This window comes from Canis aureus, chromosome 32, assembly GCF_053574225.1.
Source record: "Canis aureus isolate CA01 chromosome 32, VMU_Caureus_v.1.0, whole genome shotgun sequence".
Taxonomy (NCBI): domain Eukaryota; kingdom Metazoa; phylum Chordata; class Mammalia; order Carnivora; family Canidae; genus Canis; species Canis aureus.
In genome coordinates this window covers 20,406,620-20,431,472 of record NC_135642.1, presented here as the reverse complement: position 1 = coordinate 20,431,472, position 24,853 = coordinate 20,406,620, and the positions used below count along the sequence as shown (strand labels likewise).

Genomic DNA, 24,853 nt, shown 5'->3' with positions numbered 1-24,853 from the left:
AAATGTCAATTAAGTTGCTTCACTTAAATGTTGTTCAAATCTTTTATCTCCTTACTAATTTGTGTGTATGGTACATATTTGATTCATCAATTATTCAAAGAGGTGTGTTAAGATCTCTAACTGTAATTGTGGTTTTTGCCTATATTGCCTTTAAGTTTTGTAAATTTCTGCCATGTGTATTTTGAGACTCTTTTATTTAGATGCAAACACATTTAGCGCTGGTATGTCTTAATGAATTGACCTCTTATCAATATGAAATAACCTTATTTATGCCTGGTAATACCTCTTGTCTTGAAGTCTATCTTATCTAATATTAATGTTGACACAACAGTTTCTTATGATTATTATGTGCATGGTTCAGGAATTTCCGTTTGTTTCTTTTTTAGAATTTCTATTTCTCTTGAAATACTCCATCTCTTCATGCACCACAATCTAACCTATATTGTAAAATTTTTAACATGTTTATAATAGATGCTTTAAAGTCCTTGACTGCTGCTTACAACTGGGTTCTCAGTGAATTAGTTTGTAGTGACTGAGCTTTGCCTTGACTATGAGTCCCATTTTACTTCTTGTTTATACATCTTGTAATTGTTTTATTGTGGATTAGACATTATGTGGAAAAAATTGTAGAGGGTGAAGTGTAACTTAGTGTTGCTTAGTCTTCAAAGAGCACAAGCCTATTACTCTCCTGGGCAAAGTGAGATACTGATCTTTTTATTCCTCCTAGACTGGAATTGAACTTTAGGGTTGGCTTCAGCTTTAATGGATTGAGTTCACCTGTGATAACACAACTTCCAACTGCCCTCATCATAGCCAACTCAGATCTTGTCAATAATGAATTGGGAGAAGCTGGGACTGAAGTTTTTTAATGATTTTTTCACCCTCTGAGTCAGAGCTTTGTCAGAGCCCTGGAACCCAAGTACCATAGGATCTTGTTGGCCTGTATAAGTTCTCTACCTTTCCAGCCCCTCCTTTACTGCTGCTTTTTAGACAAAACTCAGAAGTGAGGCATAGGAGTCTGGGAAGGGACTGTTTGAGTCATTTGTTTTTGTATTTGTGTGTCTTTCAGACTCCAGTTTGTTCCTCCAGCTCATGTCAACGGCTAAGATCCAGCTGATTTTTCTTCATCTCTGCAAAGTCACTGCACCATGGCAGGCCAACTCTTTCCTCAGTGGATGGTCAGAGCTCACTGCTGGGTAAGGAAGCTAGCTGCCACAGCTTGATGCTCACTTAAAAAGAGAATATTTCTTTATGGATTTCTGGTCATTAAGGCTGCCAGGTAGGGAAGCTTCACAGGCTTGCAGTTACACAGGGCCTTGTGATTAAATGGACCCTACACTTGGTTTTATGGTCTCATGTTATCATCTTAAAATTCTTTATTTTTGAACAAGGGTCTCTACGTTGGCAAAAATGACATAGCCAGTGCTGCTTACTAGCACCCACCACTTTTCACCAACCTCATAAAAAAGGAAGATTTTTATTTTGTCTGGGTTTCTTTTGTTGTTACCATGGAAGCATAGGTGTTTTGAATCTTTCTGCATTCTACTGAGAGCAGAAGTCGATTTAACTTATGCCTGTCTTCTTTGAACATTAGCCTTAGAGAACTTTGGAATTTTATATTGGAGTTAGCTAGAACTTTCTCATGTAAGTTTCACTTCCTTAATACATTATTCTAATTTCCTTTAATTCAAATGTGGGTGTTATTTTAATGCATAAAGAAGATCTGTCTCTCTCTGTCTCTCTCTCTCTCTCTCTCTCTCTCTCTCACACACACACACACACACACACACACACACACAGTGGAATATTACACAGCCATGAAAAGGATGAGATATTTCCATTTGCAGCAACATGGATGATCCTAGAGAGTATTATACTAAGTGAAATAAGTCAGAGAAAGACAAATACCATATAATTTCACTTATATGTGTAATCTAAAAAGCAAAACAAATGAATAAACAAAACCAGAACCAGAACTATAAAAACAGAGAACAAACTGATGGTTGCCAGAATTAGGGGGATATTCAAAATGGGTAAAGAAGAATAGAAGATAGAGGCTTCCAGTTGTGGAATGAATAGCCATAGAAATAAAAGGTACAGCATAGAGAATATAGTCAGTGATATTGTGATAGTGTTGTATAGGGAAAGGAGGAAGCTACACTTGTGGTGAGCAGAGTGTAAACTATAGAGCTCTCAAATTACTATGTTTTACACCTGAAACTAATGTGTGTCAACTGTACTCAAGAAAAAAGAAAAAGAATTTTTAAAAAAGAAATGTGGGTAGGGATCCCTGGGTGGTGCAGCGGTTTGGCGCCTGCCTTTGGCCCAGGGCGCGATCCTGGAGACCCGGGATCGAGTCCCGCGTCGGGCTCCCGGTGCATGGAGCCTGCTTCTCCCTCTGCCTCTCTCTCTCTCTCTCTCTCTCTCTCTCTCTCTCTGTGATGTGACTATCATAAATAAGTAAAAATTAAAAAAAAAAAAAAAGAAATGTGGGTATTATTTTTACTGCTTTGTACTAGAAGTGGTTGGTCACCATTACAAGTAAAAAAGCCAACATTTAGATTGTTTTTATCAGCTTCTTTATGTTCCATGCATTTCAAAATATACTGATAGCTTTCTTCTAGCAAAACTACTACACTCACTGTCTCTGAAGATATTGTATCCTGAACATTTTTTTTTGCCTCTAAGCATTCTCTGCACACCATCTCTTATTTCTTATCCTTGTCAGTCTGGAATCCTATGTTTTCCATTAAATTTTTTGACAGATCTATGTAGTTTTGCTTCTGAAAACTGATTTTTATAATGATAGGCATATATACCTTTTATTTTGTTATTAACTGTTATATATTTGCTTTATATTTATCATATATATTTTAAAAATTTTTAAAGATTTTATTTATTCATGAGAGACACAGAGAGAGGCAGAGACATAGGCCGAGGGAGAAGCAGGATTCCTGTGGGGAGCCTGATGCAGGACTTGATCCCAGGACCCTGGGTTCAGGCCCTGAGCCAAATGCAGACACTCCAACCACTGAGCCATGCAGGTGCCCTTTGTCATATATTTTAAACAATATTAGAGAATGAAATATTCTCTTCAACCTCAAATGTGTAGCTATTTTTACAAAAATATGGTGATTTTATAATCTTAATCATTTTACATATTGATGTGAAAAATCTGTTTTAGTAAATTACATTATAATCTTTTTGGACAGGTCATCATCAGATTATTAGGATATTCTGAATTCCTCTTATTTTTGCCTTCTCACTGGTTTTTCACTCTCTAGGAATGGTCTTATTATTCTAAATAATTACACATTTCTCTAACATTTCTCTACTCATTTATTCATTAATTTATACACATTGCAAGTACTTATTATGCACTCACCCAGAGCCGGTCACTGTATGAAATTTTGACAGTTCAATGGTGATTATACCATAGTTTCTCTCCTCATATAGATATGAATCAGCTGTGTGTTACCATAGATAATTATTTGGGGGGAACAAGGAAGGCTTCCTAGAGAAAGTGACTTTTAATTTGATATTTAAAATAAGAGTTAGGGATGCCTGGGTGGCTCCGCGGTTGAGCATCTGTCTGCCTTTGGCTCAGGACGTGATCCTGGAATGCTGGAATCGAGTCCCACATCGGGCTTCCTGCATGGAGCCTGCTTCTCCCTCTGCCTGTGTCTCTGCCTCTCTCTCTTTCTGTCTTTCATGAATAAATAAATAAAATCTTTTTAAAAAATAAAATAAAGTTAAATAGACCAAGAAAGGATTGGAGGGAGTTTGGAACAGGGAGCCTTCCAAGCAGAAGAAAGAATGTGTATACAGTCTCTAAGGCAAGAAAGAACAAAATGTGATCTTGATTAAAATTAATTTGTCTAATGAAAGAATATGTTTTCAACTTATGAGGAAACTAATAAAAATGCGATTATTACTTGTTACACTGAGATATTGAATATTTAAATTATTTTCACCATGTCACTGGTGTGGCCTTTTAAATACATCATCAGCAAGAGGGGCAAGTTACTATATTTTTGGCTTTGGATTTATTGTAGACACCATCCAAGATAGCCCAAAATATCTCAGAACTCTCATAGGAATTTGAAATGAGGATATTCAACAGGACTCATGTAGAGTTTTTTTTCTAGGAGCAATATATAACAGGGAAGCCTCTCACAGAATTTGGTTTGGATGCTTGGGATTTAAACATTGATCTGTGTTCCTTTCTAAGGTACAGGAACTTTACAATGTAAAAGTGCATATTTTACAATGTCTTATGGCTCTGAAAATTACAACTTAAGTCCAATATCATCTACCTAAGTAAATTATATGTAAATATCATAACCAGTCTGAATTGATGTTAATTAGCAATATTGATTTTACTTCATTAGAAAATGCAACAACCTCCAAGGAATATTGAAGAATTCTTAAAGTTTCAAAATTGGGTGAGTAAAACATCTATTTTATGTGCCAAAGCATCTTTTAAAATATAAGTTGTGGAGGGGTGCCTGGGTGGCTCAATCAGTTAAGCATCTGACTCTTTTTTTTTTTTAAAGATTTTATTTATTTACTCATTAGAGACACAGAGAGAGGCAGAGACATAGGCAGAAGGAGAAGCAGGCTCCCTGCAGGGAGCCGAATGTGGAACTCGATCCCAGGACCCTGGGATCACAACCTGAGCCAAACAAAGGTGGACGCTCAACCACTGAGCAATCCGGGTGCCCCAGCATCTGACTCTTGATTTTGGCTCAGGTCTGGATCTAGGGTTGTAAGATGGAGCCCTTCCAGCATGGAACCTGCTTAGGATTCTCCTTCTACCTCTCCCTCTGCCTCTCTCTTCCTCCCCCTCTCAAAAAATAATGAATAAAATAAAAATAACAAAATAAAATAAATCAGCTATGGAGATGTGGAAGGCTTAGGAAAGACTTTAAGAATAGAAAATCAAAAAACTTCATTTCAGTGGGGGAAATACTTATAAATATTTATCTCCTTTCTGTAGACTCTGTTCTAGCGTTTCCCTCTTGTCAGTATTCTGTTCTCTTTTTGAGTTTGAGAATTCTAGTTGTATATCCTATCAGAAGAATTATACAAATATTTTTATATAATTTTGCTAATATGTTTGTCTTAAATATTTACACCTTAAAGAATATCTGATTATGAGTACTTACTTCATTTATCCATGTACCACAGCTTAGACGCACAGGTAATTTGCAGATGTGTTGAGTTTCCTTGATTATTGAATCAGAGTGAAATATTCAAAATGTGTTTTCATTTTGAAAGCTCCAGTTTCCATTGTTATGTGTAAATACTGACTTCTGCCATTATTGGACTTACTATAAGTTTTCCCTTGGGTCTATACACTTGTGAGTCTAAAGATTAGGTTTGTTTTGCATTGAAGAGTGTCAAGGACTATAATAAGGATGTTAGTGTGGAAAACAGAAAGAAAAGGAGGCTTTTTTAAAAAAGATTTATTTATTTTATTTATTTATGATAGACATAGAGAGAGAGAGAGAGAGAGAGAGGCAGAGACACAGGCAGAGGGAGAAGCAGGCTCCATGCCGGGAGCCTGATACGGGACTCGATCCCGGGACTCCAGGATCGCGCCCTGGGCCAAAGGCAGGTGCTAAACCGCTGAGCCACCCAGGGATCCCCAAGGAGGCTTTTTTTTAATGAGATGTGTACATACTTTGAGAAGACTGGACTTTAAGTTATTTGCACCTATTTGTACTTATATATAAACAATTTGCTATGACTAAACTATTGAGAAGAGAATTTCAAAAATATCTATTTTTATTTTTTTAATGTTTTAGAAAAGCACTGAGTACCCTTTAGGATCAAATAGAAAATGAAAATATTCCAGTTTATAAGAGTGTATTTCAATGACTGTGGAAGAGCCTAGTGTTTTAAACTACTATTAGTACAAGCTTTTTGCAATTACTTTGATTTAAATAATGTTGGAAATGTGCTGTAACCTAATCACAATGTTTGAGGTCTTTTAATGCCAAGGGAAAAGGATTATATAGTCAAAATTAAGGCAAACTCAGCAAATAATTATGGAGACATTTGGGCTATACCATCATACATGTTTAAGGATCTGTGATTTCAGATGAAAATTTCTAATTATTTGAATTGGAAAATGCATACACACTCTACTTAAAAATAATGCTAATCAAATTAAGATCATAGGTTTATGCCAGCCCTTCACTAAAGATAGAATAAAATCAAAATCAAAGCATATGATCTTATTAATGATATGTAAGAAACACTATCCTTGTATATGTTTATATTGTCAGCCTTCAGTTTTTATCAGATGTCATTTGACAAAACAACATATATCCATTTGTACCATTTTCTCATAAATGAGTTTATCTGTAAAATGTTTCTTATTGTCTGGATTTCCTAACCAAATGCTTATATTCTGTAGTTACTTGTTTTAAGGTATGACTATGTCTATGCATTGCCAAGCTATTGGTTATTTCAAAATATCCAGGAATAAAATGACTGGATATTTAATTTTTTGTTTGCTGAATAAAACTTTTGTCTAGAGGCATTGTTACAAAAGAAATAATAACTTCCTCAAATTTATTCAAGAAATATTTTTGAGTACCTATTACATGCTAACCACATCAATAATTAGAATATACCGGTGAATAAAAACAGGCAAAGATCCCCACCTTCATCGAGCTGTCATTTTTTAAGAAATGAGGCATATGATAAACAAATGAATAAAACAAAACAAATTAAAATACATTCTAAACTGCTTATGACTTCCTGGAAAACCTATCTATTTTAATTTCCCTCTAAAATGTGAAAGGAAAGATATACATCTGCATGGTGGTAAAGTGGTTAAGAACAGAGGCTCTGGGGCAGCCCAGGTGGCACAGCGGTTTAGCTCTGCCATCAGCCCAGGGTGTGATCCTGGAGACCTGGGATTGAGTCCCATGTCAGGCTCCCTGCATCGAGCCTGCTTTTCCCTCTGCCTGTGTCTCTGCTTCTCTCTCTCTCTCTCTGTGTCTCTCACGAATAAATAAATAAAATCTTAAAAAACAAACTGGTAAACTGGTGTCAGATTGCCTATGCTCAGATCCCAGCTCTGCTACTAGCTAGCCTTAAACCAGTACCTGGAACCTACGTGTTAGCTGTTAGTTTCTCATATCTTATAATTTATCCTTTGTCACATCATCTAAAACTGTATCATTTCAACCGATTCTTACCATTTTTATCTTTCTTTTATAATATTTTATGCTTTCTACTCCTATCTTTCCCCTCTTCCTCTTATTATGGTTCTGTATACTTCTGTATACTTTTTTCTACTTTCAATCATTTCTCATTTATCTATTTGATCAATTCTCACATTTTCCCTTCTCCTTCTTTCCCCTTTACTCCATCACTGTTCTATTTTTATTTTTATAAAAATATTTTTATATTCTATTTTTATAACAATCTCCTGTTCCAATAGTGTTATATTACTATCAGTTCTTGTACTTCTCCTATTCATTCATTCATTTAATGATTTTATTTACTACCTACCAGATCCCGGGTATTGTTCTGGATACTGGAGAAACAATAATGAACATATCAGAGAAAAATCCTTGCCATCATGGAATTTATATCACCCTTCTGCAGTATTTCTCTCTAGTGTCATACTTGTTTAGTCCTTTTCAATTCCTTAGGTATTAAAAAGAGTTGAAGCAGTATGAAAAGGGTTATCTATACAGAAAAGACTCCCAGTGGATAGGAGAGATTGGTTACCTTAAAATAAGTATATGTATTAAAGATAAGCCAACTAAATATTTTCACTGTTGGAGATGGTAATTGTAATACGGAAAGAGAGAATACTAGAATGTTTGGAATTGGAATTTCAGGTTTCATTGTGAACTTGTGGAGGTCAAGAAAAGACTAGGGAATTTTTAGACTGAAAGAGACTAAAGACATATGAAGATACTGAATTAGATCCTTTTGCTATAAAAAGGGCATTACTGGTTCAGGTGATAAGACTTGACCAGAGTCTGAGAATTAGATAGGCACAGTGTATCAATGCCAATTTCCTATTTCTGATGGTTATATTTTGATTATGTAGGAGAATGCTTTTGTTTTTGGGAAATAACTAAAGTATTCAAGGATGATGGGGCATAGTCAAGTAAGCAACTTATTTTCAAATGATTCAGGAAAGTTTTTTTGTGAAATATTTGAAACTTCTAAAGTTGGTGATTGTTTCACAATTTTTGAAAAAAAAATGGCATTTAGTAAAAAATAATGCTGTGTTGTATGTGTTGGATACCTGAAACTAATATATCATTGTGTCAGTTATACTTAAATAATATAAAAGAAGGTATTGCTATGGAATTAAATCTCAATTTTAGCTCATTGATTTTGAACTCTATTATTTAAATTCACTAAAAATGACTTAAGTTATATTCTTTCACATTTTTTGCAGGATTATTGGCCAAGGGAAATCCATTTTGAAGATTATGATAAATTGTTACACACCATGAAGAAAATAAAAGAAGATAGTTCATTTACTTCAATTTATACACATCTGTGGGGAACTGTCCCTCGAATACATGATGCAGTCATGGCCATGGAGTCAAGATTAGGGGAATGTTCCATTCTTTTGAAGAGTCATGCCTCTAAAATATTTGAATGGAGAAGCATAATTTTTGATACACGTAAATCTTTTTTTTATGAGTAAAGTAATAGATTTGTGTGTCTGTGTGACTCTGTCATAAAAAATGAAATCCTAAGGTATAAAATAATCTAAGAGCATAAACTTTATTTTATTTTAAGACTCCTTCATTTCAGCATAGTTCAATAAAGATTTTTAGCTGAATATGAACATGTGGATTTAATGTGTGTTGTTAGAACAAAGCCTAAAGTAGTTGTGAACTTTGTTACGCTGCGGCTGAGGTGGCCGAGTATCAAGAAAACAGAGTTGCATCAACCCTGTATTGGTACCAGAGACAAGTCAGCAAGGGTCAGAACCTAAGAACAGAAACACTAAAATCCAAAGTAAATTGAGCTCCATGAGCTAGGTGAGCTTGTAGGAAGTGTTTCGCATTTCGTACTGAAAACCTGCACACTGAGGGAAAAGCGTATCTACCAGTAATGATCATTTTTACTTCTTTCCAGTATTTATATAACATTTTTCTTATCTAGTTGTATATATTAATACTTCTAGAATAGTTTTAGATACTAATGATTATTATTTATGTAATAGGCAAATTTCTCATAATACACGCCTTAAAAATGATATTAGTTGACTTATAAAGTACTTTCTATATGTTAAATACATTTAATTAGTTATATTACTTAAATATTTAATATCCTTTTTTGGACCTTGATTTTTCAAATTCTGAGAATTTGTTTTAATATACTACTATTAAATTCACTACTGTTTTATTTTAAATTTTCTTATTAAATCTTTAATCATTTTTTAAATAAAAAATATTTTTAAAATTATATAAGCTATATGTAGAGAGAGAGAGAGAGAGGGAGGGAGGGAGACATAGAGAATGAGCTAGTAGGTGTGCACTTTCAAAAAATAATATATACTCATTGTCCTCAATATATAAATATCTGAGTTTGGGCTCAAGTCTAGGTTACCTGACTTCAAAGTCATCCCCCATAATCTTTCATTAGACCTTGCTCCAAAGTACTGTAATTTATTGAATTTAAGATGACCATGAAACAACCAAATGTAAGTAGCTGAGCTATTTGAAAAACATGGGCTTGTTCATGGGGAAGGGATTGAGATAAAACTTTAGATGTAGGAGTAAGTATCAAAGACCAGTAGTTGGAACATGACATTTCTAAAAAGAAGAAACAGAAGATACAGTATTTATTCATTCAACTAAGGGTATGGGGATTCCTGGGTGGCGCAGTGGTTTAGCGCCTGCCTTTGGCCCAGGGCGCGATCCTGGAGACCCAGGATCGAATCCCACGTCAGGCTCCCGGTGCATGGAGCCTGCTTCTCCCTCTGCCTGTGTCTCTGCCTCTCTCTCTCTCTCTGTGACTATCATAAATAAATAAAAATTAAAAAAAAAAATTAACTAAGGGTATGTGTGTCTAGCATGATGCTTATCAAAATAGCTAGTTGATCTCCTTGATTTTTTTTTACATATAAGTTCTTTAAAGCATTAAAATTTTTTCACTTTGAAAAATATGTGTGTATACATAATGTGTGTGTATATATATATATATATACACACACACTATATATGATATATATATATCACTCTTTTAAAGGTTCTAAAGGAAAATTGGAAAGATACAAGGCATTTCTAAGGAACTACCATAGGAGAAAGAAGATAATGGTATGGTATTTGTTTTCATATTCCTTGAAGAGGAAATTTCACAGATAAGCACTGATAGCATTTTTAAAGTTTTTCTGTTAGTCTTTTATTATTATATAATAAAATAGATCTATCTATCTATCTACGTGTTTTTAAAATAGGTAGACTCCTATTCTTCAATACTCGATATTAGAGTGTTGGCATTTTCACATTACTATAAGTTACTTGAAGATTTAATTTGATGCATATATTCCAACCTCTGGTTAATAATTTATAGTAACTTATACTTGGTAGTGCAGGTTCCATATCAATCCTCTTCCTTTAGAAAAAGTTATCAATTCTTTTTTTTTATTTCTTTAAATTCTTTTTAATTACCTTTAAAATTGCTTTGTCAATTTTTTTCAAAAAAATCTCTTTGAGAGTTTGATTAGAATTATAATAGACTTTGAATTACTTTTAGAAACTTAGTCCTTATAAAAAATACATTCTAAAATTATATAATGTTAAAGCTATAAAGACTTGAAGTGCCACCATTAGTCTATCCACCCCAGTTAATGTTATTTTTCAAATTTCAAAATTTCTTTGTTTTTTCCTGATTCTGACTGAAGTAGTTGTTTTAGAAAATTAGAAGCAATAGATAATCAGTAGAAAGGATAAACACCCTAATTCTATCATTTATAGATAAATCGCATGTATCTCACTAGTTGTTGCTTTCATTTTTCTTTTCTTTTTTTTTAAGGTTTTATTTATTTATTCATGAGAGACACACAGAGGAAGGCAGAGACATAGGCAGAGGGAGAAGCAGGAATTCAATCCCAGGACCCCAGGACCACAAGCTGAGCCAAAGACAGATGCTCAGCCATTGAGCCACCCAGGCGCCCTCATTTTTCTTTTATTTTAAAAAATAATTTTAAAAATTCAGATTAAGTAATATATTTCTAATTCATTACAAGTATTATGAAATTTTCATTAATAAATATTCTCCACTATCTTAAAAGTTAACTAATGTAATAACCCTTTGGTTAGACATTTAGGTAGTTTTCATTGCTATTACTTACAAAGCTGCTCTGAACATATTTGAAACTAAAGATTGTGGGTATCCATGCTTATTTTCTTAAGATAAATTTCTAGAAGTGGAACTACATAGGAAAAGAAATGTGAAAATCTAAGTGTTTTGATATGTATTGCCAAATTGTTCTCTAAAAAGGCAGTACCAATTTATATTTGTAACAATAGGGTTTGTGATTGATCTCTTACTCATTTCCTTGTCCATTTAATACTGTATTTTTTAATGTTTGCACAGTTGATAGGCATAAATGTTATCAACTGCATATGTTTTATTAATGAAGTTGATACTTTAGGTTTTCCTTAGTCTTTGCATTTCTGTTAATGTGAATTGCCTATTTACGAGTTTTGGCTTTTTTTTTTTTTTTTTTTTTGGCTGCTCTTTTATTTCTAAGAGCTGTTTATACTTTAAAAATATTAACACTTTCAGTAATATGTATTATACATATTTATATACTTTGTTGCCTTTTATTTTGGATATTTTTTTCCAGCTGGAGACCCATGTGGCATCTTTCCATATACCTAACAGAGCCAGATCTTCTGGAAGCAATGGAAAAGACTGCTGGGTCTTTGTTGCCTTTTAAGAGGGTTTTTTGTTATATAGAATTTTGCATTTTTATGGATCTATAATTTTCTATTGAAAATTTCTGCCATTAGTGCTATAATATTTAAGAAGACTTTGTCACAAGATTATAGATATATTCACTTGTCTTCTGCTCTGTTATTATTGCAAGATATCTGTGTGTGTGTATTTAATTCTTTATCTAGCCTTTATTTTTGGATAAGAGAGTAAAATATAAGGATTTTATTTTAGGTGGTCAGTAATTTGTGTGATTTTATTCATATAAGGTTTTTCTTTTAAAGATTTTATTTGTTTATTCATGAGAGACACACAGAGAGAGGCAGAGACACAGGCAGAGGCGCAGGCTCCATTCGGGGAGCCCGATGCGGGACTCGATTCAGGTTCTCCAGGATCACCCCCTGGGCTGAAGGCAGACACTTAACCTGTAAGCCACCCAGGCATCCCTTCATATAAGTTCTATTCTCTGTTAAATTTATCCTTAGGTATCTTAAATTTTTATTACTAATGTCCGTGAAATTACTTTTTCATTATGTTATTAAATGGGTTATTGTTGGCATATAGGAAATTATTTTTGGTATATGCGTATTATTCAATAATGTTAGTGGTTTCTCATCTTTGATTTGGAAAGAATGCTAATAATTTGCTATTAAGCATCATTTTAAATGTTTAGATAGTTATCTTTTTTAGATTAATGAAATTTATTTCTATTTGTAGTTTATTAAAGGTATGTAGATATGATGTGGATTAGAGGTAGATCAGTTAGAGATCTAGATACAGGTATCGCTGTGCTCAAACATTTGAAAAAAAAAATCTCCATGCTTTGAAATGGAGAGGAAAATAATCCACTGTGATGATAGCAGAAGCTACTTTTAACCTTTAATCTATGTGGCAGATTACATTAATAGCTTTTCAGAAGTTGAGACATTCCTATATTCTTAGAGTATATTTTTTTATTGCATTACTGGATTTGATTTACTGTTGTTTTGTGTAGATGTTTGCATCCATGTTTGATAAGATATGATTTTCTTTTGGTTTTGAGTTACTTATCTTTATTTCTCTTTCCAGTCTATTGACTATAGAGCATAGTAGTTATATGGGATATCATTTGTTCTGTGAATGTTTGGCAAACGTTGACTATGAACTTCTGTTGCTTTTAATTATTATTTATATTTTCCAGAGAAGAGTAGACAGGTTGGTAGAAAAGCTGTGTGGAAGGTAACAGATTTTATAAATATCAACTTGGATAGATTGTCAAAACATAATTTTGAGTGGAAAAAAAGCAAATTACCAAATAATATATACCATTGATATCATTTTTTAAAATTATAAAACCACACAAGAAGTGTTTATATTCTTTAAATATATGTACACATATATGTAAAAGTATGTTAATGGAATGGAAGGGATGCAAACCAAACAAATAATAGTGACTATTTCAAGGAAAGGGAACACATGAATAGAACTATAAAGATCATGGTAGGGGCACATAGGTGGCTTAGTGCTTGAGTATCTGCCTTTGGTTCAGGTCATAATCCTGGGGTCCTGGGATCAAGTCCTGCATCAGGATCTCCTGAGGGAGCCTGCTTCTCCTGCTGCCTATGTCTCTGCCTCTCTCTCTCTCTCTCTCTTATGAATAAATAAATAAAATCTTGGGAAAAAAAGGCCATGGTAAAAAGAGAATCTGAACTTTATTATATAATTTCACATTTTATTTAAAACATAGTCAAAAACAAATGTCAACAGTAATCCATTCTATGTTGTGGGAACATGAAAACACTGGTAATTTTTTTTTAATTTTCAAAAGAATTTCAAAATTTCTGACTTTCAAATTTTTATCAGATAACTTCCAAGGATCTATTGCAATGACCTGTATATTAATTATACTGACCAAAGTTATAATTATTTTTATTGCTAAATGTGTTTCATTGATTTTTTATTTGGATTTTAACACATATTATTTATATTTTTGTGGTATCTTTTCCAGGTTGTATGATCAAGAACTAGTTTTGTGTTATTATTATGCTCCTTGAAAACTTCCAGGGTTTCCTTGCTTCCTGCAGAATAAAGCCAGGATTTTGAGATTAACATTAACAACTTTCTAAATTGACCCCCATCCTCATTGACTTATTATATCCATATAATCTCAAACACAAAGCCTTCTTTCTTATCATAATTGATTTCATTATCTCTAAATCTTTTTTATTCCTTTGCATACTTTTTAAAATGACAATGTCATTCTCTTTCTGTTAACAATCTGTTACCATTCTTTAACATTTGTTTCCTATGTCATTCTCTCTATGTGTATTGTATAATATGTGTGTATATGTGTGTATGTTTTGCCTGTGAGCTTAGTTGTTCTGAAAGAAGTGAGGATGTGAAAATTAATAACTTATCAACATGTCTAGATGGTCAGAAACTAATGTACACAGAAGGCTACTTATTCTCTGTGTAAAGTAGTGTGGTGGACATAGAGATGCACCACTCAGATTCCCCATGAAGGAAGAATCTGTTGTCCTAGCTGCTAAGAATGCTGTTAGGAGGCACCCCTCAGCTGTCAGCCCCTTTGGGGTTACTACATCTGCAGAGAACTTCCTCTTCCAAAGACATACGCTTCCAGGAACCACCTACATCCAGTGACTGATCAAGTTGGGGGCAGAAAGGCCTGGCTCTTTCAACCCAATACAGGACAACTATGATGGGCCCTTTCAGCTCTAGAGCCCCTTTTAGAGTCCATTGAAGCTATTAGACTTGTATCATACTTGATTTCTCCAACTTCCCAATTACACCTCTCCCCTTGACTTCCATAGATACTGATTCCAAAGGCACTCCCAATAGACATTCTGAATACAAAACTCTACCTCAGAGTCTATTTCCTATTGAACCCAAAGTGAAATAACTGGTTTTATATTTCTATTATAGCCCTTATCTCTTTGTGTTTTGCTTGTATATGTATCTGATTACCCTCTTGAACTATGACTAGCTTGAGAATAAGGACCATCTTTGTATTTCTAGCATCTAGCATAGCAACAACATTCTAGGCTTTAGTAGGAGATACACACACATGCACACATGTACATGCACATACACACATGTGCATGCACAAACAACAAATTTACAAAATATAAAAATTTAGAATGTTAAATATTTTATTTTAAATGTTTTCCAGCTTTCAGATGAAATGGAGACAAAGAAGACTATAGAGGTATTTAAAATTTCTGTTCTATAAGATTATGTATCAAAAGCATTATGTAGAAATAAAAGAATGTTTATAATAATATAGATGTAGCTATAAATACAGGTGGGGCCCTGAGAGAGAGCAGTAGGAATAGCATAGAAGCTTTCTCCTTCTACCTAGTCCATTTCTTTATGGGTAATCTAGCTAAAATTCTTGGTCATTTGAGTTATGTCAAAGTTGGTTCTGAAATATGATTTTGTTTTGCGTTTGGGTTTGGCATATGAATATGCCAGGGCTCTTAATTTGAGAGAATCAGGAAATAGGAAGATTTTTTTAAAGTAAGATAAATAGTTATTTTATTAAATGAAAGTAAATAATTAATGGGTTATGGTTAAATATTTGTCTTCTGTAGTCCTGTGAGAGTGCTATACTGAAAGGGGTAAAGTAATTACTATTCTGTGATATTTCCTTCTTTCTAGGATTGCAACTTCTCGGGATTCAAAACAAATGAGCTTACTCAACTACCCAGACATTTGGATGCTGAACGAATTTATCTTTTTATTTTAAAAGCCCATAACTTTGATGTATGTAAACATTATTTTTATTGTATGCTACATTTTGAGAATATGATTTAATGAATCAGATTTTTATTTAAAACTATAACAAATTAGGTGATAAGCATGATTGAACTTTGAGGGCATTAAGTCTGGCAGGAAGAGACCAGTGATATTTAATACCTTGATCACCAGAAAAGAATGTATTAGATTCTGTGTTACTGCCTCAGGAGTCTGAAGTTGCTACTGTGCACTGTTTTGGCATGTGACTGGAACAAGTGTTTTCCCCTCCTTCTGCTTGTTTTATTAGCTCAAGAGATTTTAGTCTGCTTATGTTGACCCCAGAACAACTTATTAGAGCCTTCTCCATAACCTCACCTTTTGAACCCCCAAGTGTCTGGGGGAATTTTTGAGTAATAGGATAGCCAGTTGAAAAACTGCAAGCATAGGAAGGTAACTAGATCATTGCCCACTGCTTGCCAAGGGTAGGATGAGAGTTGGATGGTACCTGATACTGATTTCCCCCTTACATATTAGGTGGTTACCTAACAAGGTTTCTATTTCCTGCAGGCTTCAACAATATTCCCTGTACTCCAGGCAGATTCCTTCTAGATAGTTCTCTGGGATGAACGTGGCCTTGGAATTCACCTAAACCCCTCCTTCTAGCGACCAAGTACATCTCTTACCTCTTCATCCCTCCCCATCCCTCACTTTCAGCCTTCCTGTGCCTCTTCATTTCTCAACATAAAATCCCTGTTGTTTTCTCTCCTACTATGGTCCATCAGAAGGAGCATAATCAATCATTAAACCCCTTTTTGTCACTCTGTTCAAGATGCAGTGTTCCAGGAAGTGTGATTGATCTGATTTGGATCCTCTGTGTACCCTTCAGTTAGGCAACCACTAAGCACCTCAATTAACAACTATATCTAGAATGATTCAGTAATGACAGTCTCTTATTTTTCATGCTAATCCAAATGTTTTTCAATTCTCTTTTATATTTTGTGGGATTTTGGTGAGAGTAAAGGCTTAGTCTGCCCCCTTTATATGATTACCTGATCCCATTTTTGTAGAGAAAAACTATAGATGCTAATTGTAGTTATGCCTGGATCAGAAGCGTATTTATTTGTTTCTCTGATTATATTTTCCACAATTTCCTCAGGAAAAAAGATTTTATTGTTATAAAAAGAAATTGATAAATTATTGTTAAAATAAGTTTATAAATGTTCTGGGAAACCTATAATATTGTTTATAACATTCTGTGTTCTGTGTTCTAAGATGGTACTGTATTTTAAATATGGTTGTATGTACATCTAACACAAATCATAGGGCAATCACATAAACAAGGCATAGAAGCACAATATGAGGAATTTTTAATATGGTTAATTTGGAGGATGCTGGCATTATTGAAAGAAATAAAGTGAAGAGTAGGAGTAGATACTGGTTGGGAGTGGGTGGAGTATGGCAAACATCTGGGTATATCTGGGCATAGATACCAGTGTTTTATTTGTTAGTACCCCCACCTGATTTCAAAAAAGAATTTAAATCGGCTTATTATAGTATGTCCAATGCAATAGCATTAAAATAAGTAGATGATAAAGAGAATATAAGTGTAGGAAAATAAAAATATTAGGGAAGATTATTTCATAGAAATGCTTATAGTAAGATCAAGAGACTGAATTTATGGATCTGAAACTTGGAAAGAGAAGGTTATATAGGTTTATTGTTACATGATTGAAGGTATGGGAATCCATGGAATTGAATGAATTCACTTATACCCATCTAAACACATTCCTGTGCATACAGTCATTAATTAAATTCCTTGATAAAAGTACACATTATCTTCTGTACCGCCCAGAAGAGGTGATGCTCAGTAAAATTTTATTGAATTAAAATTAATGAAAAATGACCTGTATTATGAATAAGAGAAGAAAGCTAAGCCACAGGCATACTGATATACATGAACAGAAATTCAAGAGAAAATAAGAAGTAATTTTGTCCAACCTAAACTCAATGTTAGAACCAAGTTAGATAATCTAGGTTTTAAGGTATATTTACATTTACTAGAATCAAAAAAGTATCACAAAATGAGGAGGCCAGAGGAGAGAACCATACAACTTCTTAAACTGGGTTTGAGCTTTTTTAGCTAATTTCCATTTTTTGGTTGTTTTGACTAAATATTGATATACTTTTAAAGAATTTGAAATTTTACTGAAAAAGGAAGTTAGTGACATGAAACATGACCAAACTTGGAATAGAAGCAACCATACTTTTTAGTGTACACTAATTGCATCTTTGCTTGAAATTTGCAAATAATTTAGACAAAATTATTCAGTTTTCCTCCCTATATTTCAATTTTCTTCTTTATATACTCCACATATGTTTTTGTAATTAAAAAATATGAAATCTAAGCTGTTAAGTGCTAAATTTAAACTGGTACCAATGAATTCCATACTATAATTAGTAGCCAATGGAAGAGAAGTGCCCCCACAGAATACATAATAAGTAATCTTTTTGGTGTAAAAGTCTGCATGATGTCCTTTTTGTAGACATATGTTGAGGAACAGGAATTCCTAGTTATGGGTTTCCTTAAAGTAAGTCTTGAACTCTATTGAATCTGGCATTTAAAAACTTTAGGTAAATAAAATAAGATAAAAATGATCTATTGAATATATCCATTTAAGCCAAGATTTACAGTCATGGAAAATGGATCTTACCTTATCTGACAATTTTTTATCAATTTCTTACAGAGTATATTCTGTATGGATGGGGTCTAGACTTGTGATGGGGCTTGTTGATATAGAATTCCAAGATTGTTGGTATCTGTCTTTAGTATAAAAAGAAATTGTACCATGTTTTTTGGAGTCTTGCTGTTCTTTGTCTAGCCTATACTATCATTTCAATAGCTATTAGGCAAATGTAATTACTGAGTATATGAAATGTGGTTAATGTAACTGAGATGAGTTTTTTATTTTATTTCTTTTAATTTATATATAAATTTTAAAACTAATATTTGATTTAGTTATTAAAAACCTTCAATTATGGTTGGAGCAAAATCACAACTATGTATTTTATGAAGTCTGAACACTGATCCAGTATTTATGACAAAAATTATTATTCAAGTTGAGATGTGCTGCAAGTATAAAATATACAATATTTGAAAGACCTACTCCCACAAAAGAATGTAAGATATTTCATTAAAAATTTAATGCCCATATTTTGAAATGATAACATTTTAAATATATTTGGTTTAATAAAATATTCATTAAAAATAATTTCACTTTTTACTTTTATAAAGTAGCTACCAGAAAATGTAATATTATATATATATGGCACAATAGAATTTCATTGAACAGTGCTAGTCTATAACCACTGAAGACATACTCTTTATAAGGCCTATTTGCATTAATATGTTTTATAATGTATTTTAATTTGACCTCTATATCTTTTGTTCCTTAGGAAAAGGTTTTCAAAATCTGGAAGACCCATTTTCTCTCAGAAGCCTCTATTGCTCTTTTACATGATTCCTTTTGGTGGTGGTTTCTGCATAAATTTAAGGTATAATGTTATTTTTTTAAACTTCTTTTTTTTAAGATTTTATTTATTTATTCATGAGAGACACAGAAAGAGAGGCAGAGACACAGGCAGAGGGAGAAGCAGGCTCCATGCAGGGAGCCCGACGTGGGACTCCGTCCGGGCTCTCCGGTATCATGCCCTGGGCTGAAGGCGGCGCTAAACTGCTGAGCCACCCAGGCTGCCCAAACTTCTTTTTTAAGTTGATTTGTGGCACAGTTAATTTTTTAGTAGAGGTGGCACTGGTACAAAAAAATATATTTCCAGATCCTTTCACAGAATTTGGATTTTTAGTATTCCATACATGTTACGAATCCTGCTCAAAATCTAGAGTTCTTTCAGAGAAGTTAAAACTTTAATATGGATTTCAAAGACCCTGAGTTTTCATTAATTACAAAAATATCAGTGAAATCAAGCAGTGTAATGAATACTGAAGTTGTAGCTTAACTTAGTACTATAATGTGCTGACAAACAGTTAAACAGAAAACCCACTGCAAATCAATGACATTGAAAGAAGTTTCATTTGGAAAATAATCTGTAGAGCAGATTGAGAAAGTGTCTTTACTTGATTCAGAGAGGTAAAAAAGCTCTGATTAGGATTAAGAAGAGAAAGACATCTGGATATTTGGGAAAGGTATCTGGGAAACAATAAGAGAATGGAAATAAGCAGCACATGAGTCTTATGTTAGAGAATATGTGAGCCCGGAAAAAGTGATGAATACCAATGTCTGTTGTGTGGCTTCTGGATCTGGGAGAGTGGAAGATGAGAGCAACCTCAGGGATCACAATCTAAGCATTAAGAAGCTGTACCACCCCATCAGGAAAGCCTGAAAATAGACTCCACTCTCCACCTTGCCCCAGCTCAAATTTCTCACACAAATCTGCATATGGATTGTCACAGCAATTTTACACCATGAAGAAACTGGATGTTAACTAGTTTTATATGCAAACCATTCAGTTAGGGCTTTATGTTAGAATAAACTATAGATTACAATAACTCTAGATAAAGAGTATCTGTCCATATTTCTTATATTGTTAGGAGCTCTGGATGAAGCATAGGAAATGCTATATCAGTAATACAAAGATAATGATCTAGGGAAAATTGTGAAATCAGGAGAGTTTCATTACCTGAAATTTCTTGATCTAGATCTAGACCCTAAATTTATATTTTTCCATGAAAACAGAGAAACATTACATTCCCACTTAAATCTGTTGAGACTATATATAAAAAGGAAATATAATCTAGCAATGTTCCTAATAATTGTTTTTTCAGGCAATAACAAACAGATTTAACACAAAAATATTAATGACTCACTACATTTACAGGATTATTTTGGAATAACAAGGAATTAGAGTTGTTTTATCTTTTTTTTTTTTTTTTTAAGTAGGCTCCACGCCCAACAGAGAGCTCAACATGGGGCTTGAACTCACAACCTTGAGATCAAGACCTGAGCTGAGATTTAAGAGTTGGACGCTTAACTAACTGAGCCACCTAGGTGCTCTTAGAATTTTTAATCTTTAATCAAACTATTCTCTAGAAACCAGCTTTCTGAAATTAAAATGTAATAGTATAATAATAATTTTAAACATTATAACTTGACATGTTGTAAAAAGCAACATATATATATGAATATATTCAGCTGGATCAGTGTTCTGCTAATGTGCTAGCGAACTGAAGGAGCAACTTAAATTGAAGCAAACTTTCCATGATTTAACTAGAACAGTTCCTCTTTCATCTGTTTTGTTCATTGCATTTTATCTACGATTTTATATCTAAGAGGATTTACCATTAAAAAAATATATGTGATATATATAAGTATGTATGTTAAAATGGATGCAAAATACATAAATTCTATCTGTTATGGAAGAATAAATAGTACTGATTTTATACCTAGAGTATATATAGTAAAGCCATGAACCACCTGTTCAATCTAATTACCAAGAGTATAATATGAAAAAATATATAATCATACTCTAGAATATAACATGCTTCAATGTGGCTTTAAAACTTATTTCAGTAAATGTTGTATGATTAATATAAAGCAAAATCTTCTTTATTTAGTGCTAATTTCATCTAGTAGACAATTTACTGAACTTGGATCCAGAAAGCTAGAATTTTAAATCTAGTTTTCCTGTTATTTTAAGACTTTGAGCTAGTCAAAAAATCTCTCTGAGCTTCATTTATCTCATCTCTAAAAGAAAAAACAGGTAGAAAATAACATATACCCTGCTTTCTTCCCTAGGGTTGTTTTATTAAAAATTACACAAATAAGAAAACACCTAGTAAACTATGAAATACTATATAAATGTAACATAGGATTCAATATAATAGAGTTAAGAGATCTGGCTTTCAAAAACAAGTTTTACCCACTTAGTGAATGATGTGACCTAGCATAATTATTTACCTCTCTAAATCTTTCATAAAATAAAAAAATCACCTACTTTATATGTTTGTTGGGTTAAATGAGAAAGTGCATGTAAAATTGTTTATATGAAGCTATGTATATAGTAAGTGTTCAATGGGTACATCTATCGTGACCATCATCATCATTATTATTACTGTTATCATATTAATGGAGAGAACACTATGTTCTAAAGATTGCTGGCCAATGTATAGGCTAATGACAAAAGTTTCCCTGATGATGTTTGATTAGAAGAACTTTAGTAATGATATTGCAATATACTTAGTGTTTTCTAAAAATTGCCCCTGTGCTCCTGAAAAGATTCAAAAAGCTGGAAAGCACATCATTCTCACACACATAACAACAAAGAAAAGTCATATAACCTATAAGATTACAACTTTTTTGAATTCATCATGTAGAGTAGATTTCAAAGCAAAGAATGTTACCAGGAAAAAAGAGAATAATTGTATAATGATAAAATGGTTGATTCATCAGTATAACATAATAATCCTAAATATATATGCACCTACTAAAAATGCTTTAAAACATAAAGCATAATTTAAATAAAAAAATAATAAAAATATTTATTTAATAAAAAATTTAAAACTTTAAGGAGAAATCGGAAAATTTGTAAGTGTACTTGGATGTTTCAATACCTCATTCTCAGTAATTGGTAGACTATACAGAAAATCAGTAATGATACAGAAGACTTGAGCAACACTGTCAACCAGCTTGATTGATCTAATTGACATTTGTTAAATATTCCTCCCAACAACAACAGAATACACATTTTTCTCAAGTACACATTAAACATTTACCAACTACTTTCTGAGCTAGGAAAACATCCTAATAAATTTAAAACAATTCAGGTCAAACGCAGTATGTTTTTGGACCAAAATGGAATTATATTATAAATGAATAACAGAAAGCTATCCAGAAAATCCTCAAATATTTGGAAACTAAATAACACACTTCTCAGTAACTCTGGGTCAAACCAGAAATCAGAAACTGGAAATATTTTGAATTTAATAAAAATACACATTAAAATGTGTGGGACGTGAGGTACCTGGATGCCTCAACTGGTTAAGCGTCAGCCTTTGGCTCAGGTTATGATCTCAGGGTCCTGGGATCAAGCCTGCAATGGGCTCCCCACTCAACAGGGAGTCTGCTTCTTCTTCTCCACCTCCCCCACTGACTGTGTGTGCGTGTGCTCACACCTGCACTCTCTCTCAAAATAATAAAATCTTTGAAAACAATAAAATGAAATCTGTAGAATGTAACTCAAGCAGTATTTAGAAATTTAGAGGATTAAAATGCCTATGCTAGAAATAAGTGAAGCTCTCAAAAAAATATGACCTCAGCTTTTACTATAAGAAACTAGAAAAAGAGGAATAAAGGAAACCCAAAATAAACAGAAGAAGGGGACTCATAAAGATCAGAGAGGCAACCAATAAAAGGAAAAACTGGAAAAGAAAGGAGGAATTCAAGAAAATCAAAAAGCCAAAAGCTGGTCCTTTAGGAATCTTAAAAACAAGGTAATTCAAGAGGAATTGGAAGCCGGTATTTCACAAATACAGCTCAATACTTGATTTAATTGACTCAAACCATAAAGGCTGACAAAAGAAGAAAGAAGAACCACACCTATTTCCAAGCATAAACACCTCAGTTTTTATTGTCCTATGAAGATGTCCAGGTTTCAAACAGAAATTACAAAATACATGAAGAGGGAATGGAATTACTGAGTTTTTAAATATGAAAATGTTCAGCTTAACAAGATAATGCCAAATTGTTTCCAAACTGGATGTACAAATTAATTCTCCCATCATTAATAGAGTTCCTAAACAACCAATAGGTCAAAGAAGAAACCACAAGAGAAATTACAAAATACCATGAGATAAATGAAAACAAAACACAACCTAACAAAACTTATGAGATGTAGCAAAAGCCAAGAGAAAAATTTATAGCTGTGAATACATTTAAAAACAGTATCTCAAATTAACAACCTAACTTTACATTAAGGAACTAGAAAAAGAAGAACAATAAACCCTACGCCAGCAGAAAGAATGATATAATATAGATTGGAATGGAGACAAATAAAATAGAGAATAGAAAATGAAAAGTTAGTTCTTTGAGAAGATCAACAAAATTGACAAAATTTCAGTTAGATTGACCAAGAACAAAACAGAAAGGACTCAGATTATTAAAATCAGAAAATTAAAGTGGGAACATTACTGTCACCAAAGAAATAAAAAGGATTATAAGAGTACTATGAACAGTGTATAACAAATTGGATAACCTATATGGAAATGGACAAATTCCTAGAAACATGCCATCTTCCCAAACCGAATTACCGAAAAATAGACAATATAAGTAGACATATAACTAACTAGTAAGGAGATTGAATAAGTTATCAGAAACCTCCCAACAAAGGAAAGCCCTCTACCAAATGGCTTCACTGATAAATTCTAGCAATATTAGAGAATTAACACCAATCCTTTTCAAATTCTCCCAAGAAATCAAAGACAAGGATACATTTCCTAATATATTCTATGAAGCCAGCATTTCCCTGATACCAAAGTCAAAGATATTATAAGAAACAAACCTTGGGGCACCTGGGTGGCTCAGTCAGTTAAGTGTCTGCCTTTGGCTTGGGTTGTGATCCCAGGGGTCCTAGGATTGCACCCCGCTTTGGGCAATCTCAGCAGAGTCTGCTTCTCTTTCTCCCTCTGCTGTTCCTCTTATTTATGTGCATGTGCTCTTTCTCTCTGTATCACGTAAATAAAATCTTTTTAAAAATTACATACTAGGGGATCCCTGGGTGGCTCAGCAGTTTGGTGCCTGCCTTTGACCCAGGGCGCGATCCTGGAATCTCAGGATCGAGTCCCGCGTTGGGCTCCCAGCATGGAGCCTGCTTCTCCCTCTGCCTGTGTCTCTGCCTCTCTCTCTCTATGTCTATCATAAATAAATAAATAAATAAATAAATAAATAAATAAATAAATAAATAAATAAATAAATAAATAAATAATCGTTTTTAAAAATTACATACTAGTATCCTCTTTGATGAATATTAATGCAAAAATCCTCAACAAAATACTAGCAAACTCAATTCAGCAGCACATTAAAGGATTATACACTCTGACCAATGGGATTTAGTCCCAGAATGCAAGTATGATTTAGTATATGTTAAATAGTTTGATCTAATGCTAGTAACC

The 24,853-nt window shown here is 33.3% G+C and overlaps 1 protein-coding gene across 4 annotated transcripts in view; it reads left to right on the top strand.

Moving 5' to 3' along the window:
• Positions 1-24,853, top strand: part of FAM227B (family with sequence similarity 227 member B) — a 189,460-nt gene that overhangs the window by 9,219 nt on the left and 155,388 nt on the right. For 3 of the 4 annotated variants that reach the window (XM_077881048.1, XM_077881045.1, XM_077881046.1), the window contains exons 2-8: positions 1,070-1,196; positions 4,392-4,445; positions 8,438-8,669; positions 10,246-10,313; positions 15,107-15,142; positions 15,595-15,699; positions 19,126-19,224. In XM_077881048.1, coding sequence (XP_077737174.1) covers positions 1,149-1,196; positions 4,392-4,445; positions 8,438-8,669; positions 10,246-10,313; positions 15,107-15,142; positions 15,595-15,699; positions 19,126-19,224 — 642 coding nt within the window. In that variant the 5' untranslated portion in view covers positions 1,070-1,148. Of the gene's footprint in view, positions 1-1,069; positions 1,197-1,540; positions 1,645-4,391; positions 4,446-8,437; positions 8,670-10,245; positions 10,314-15,106; positions 15,143-15,594; positions 15,700-19,125; positions 19,225-24,853 lie in introns of those variants that run through there. The other variant, XM_077881047.1, reaches the window with a different exon arrangement.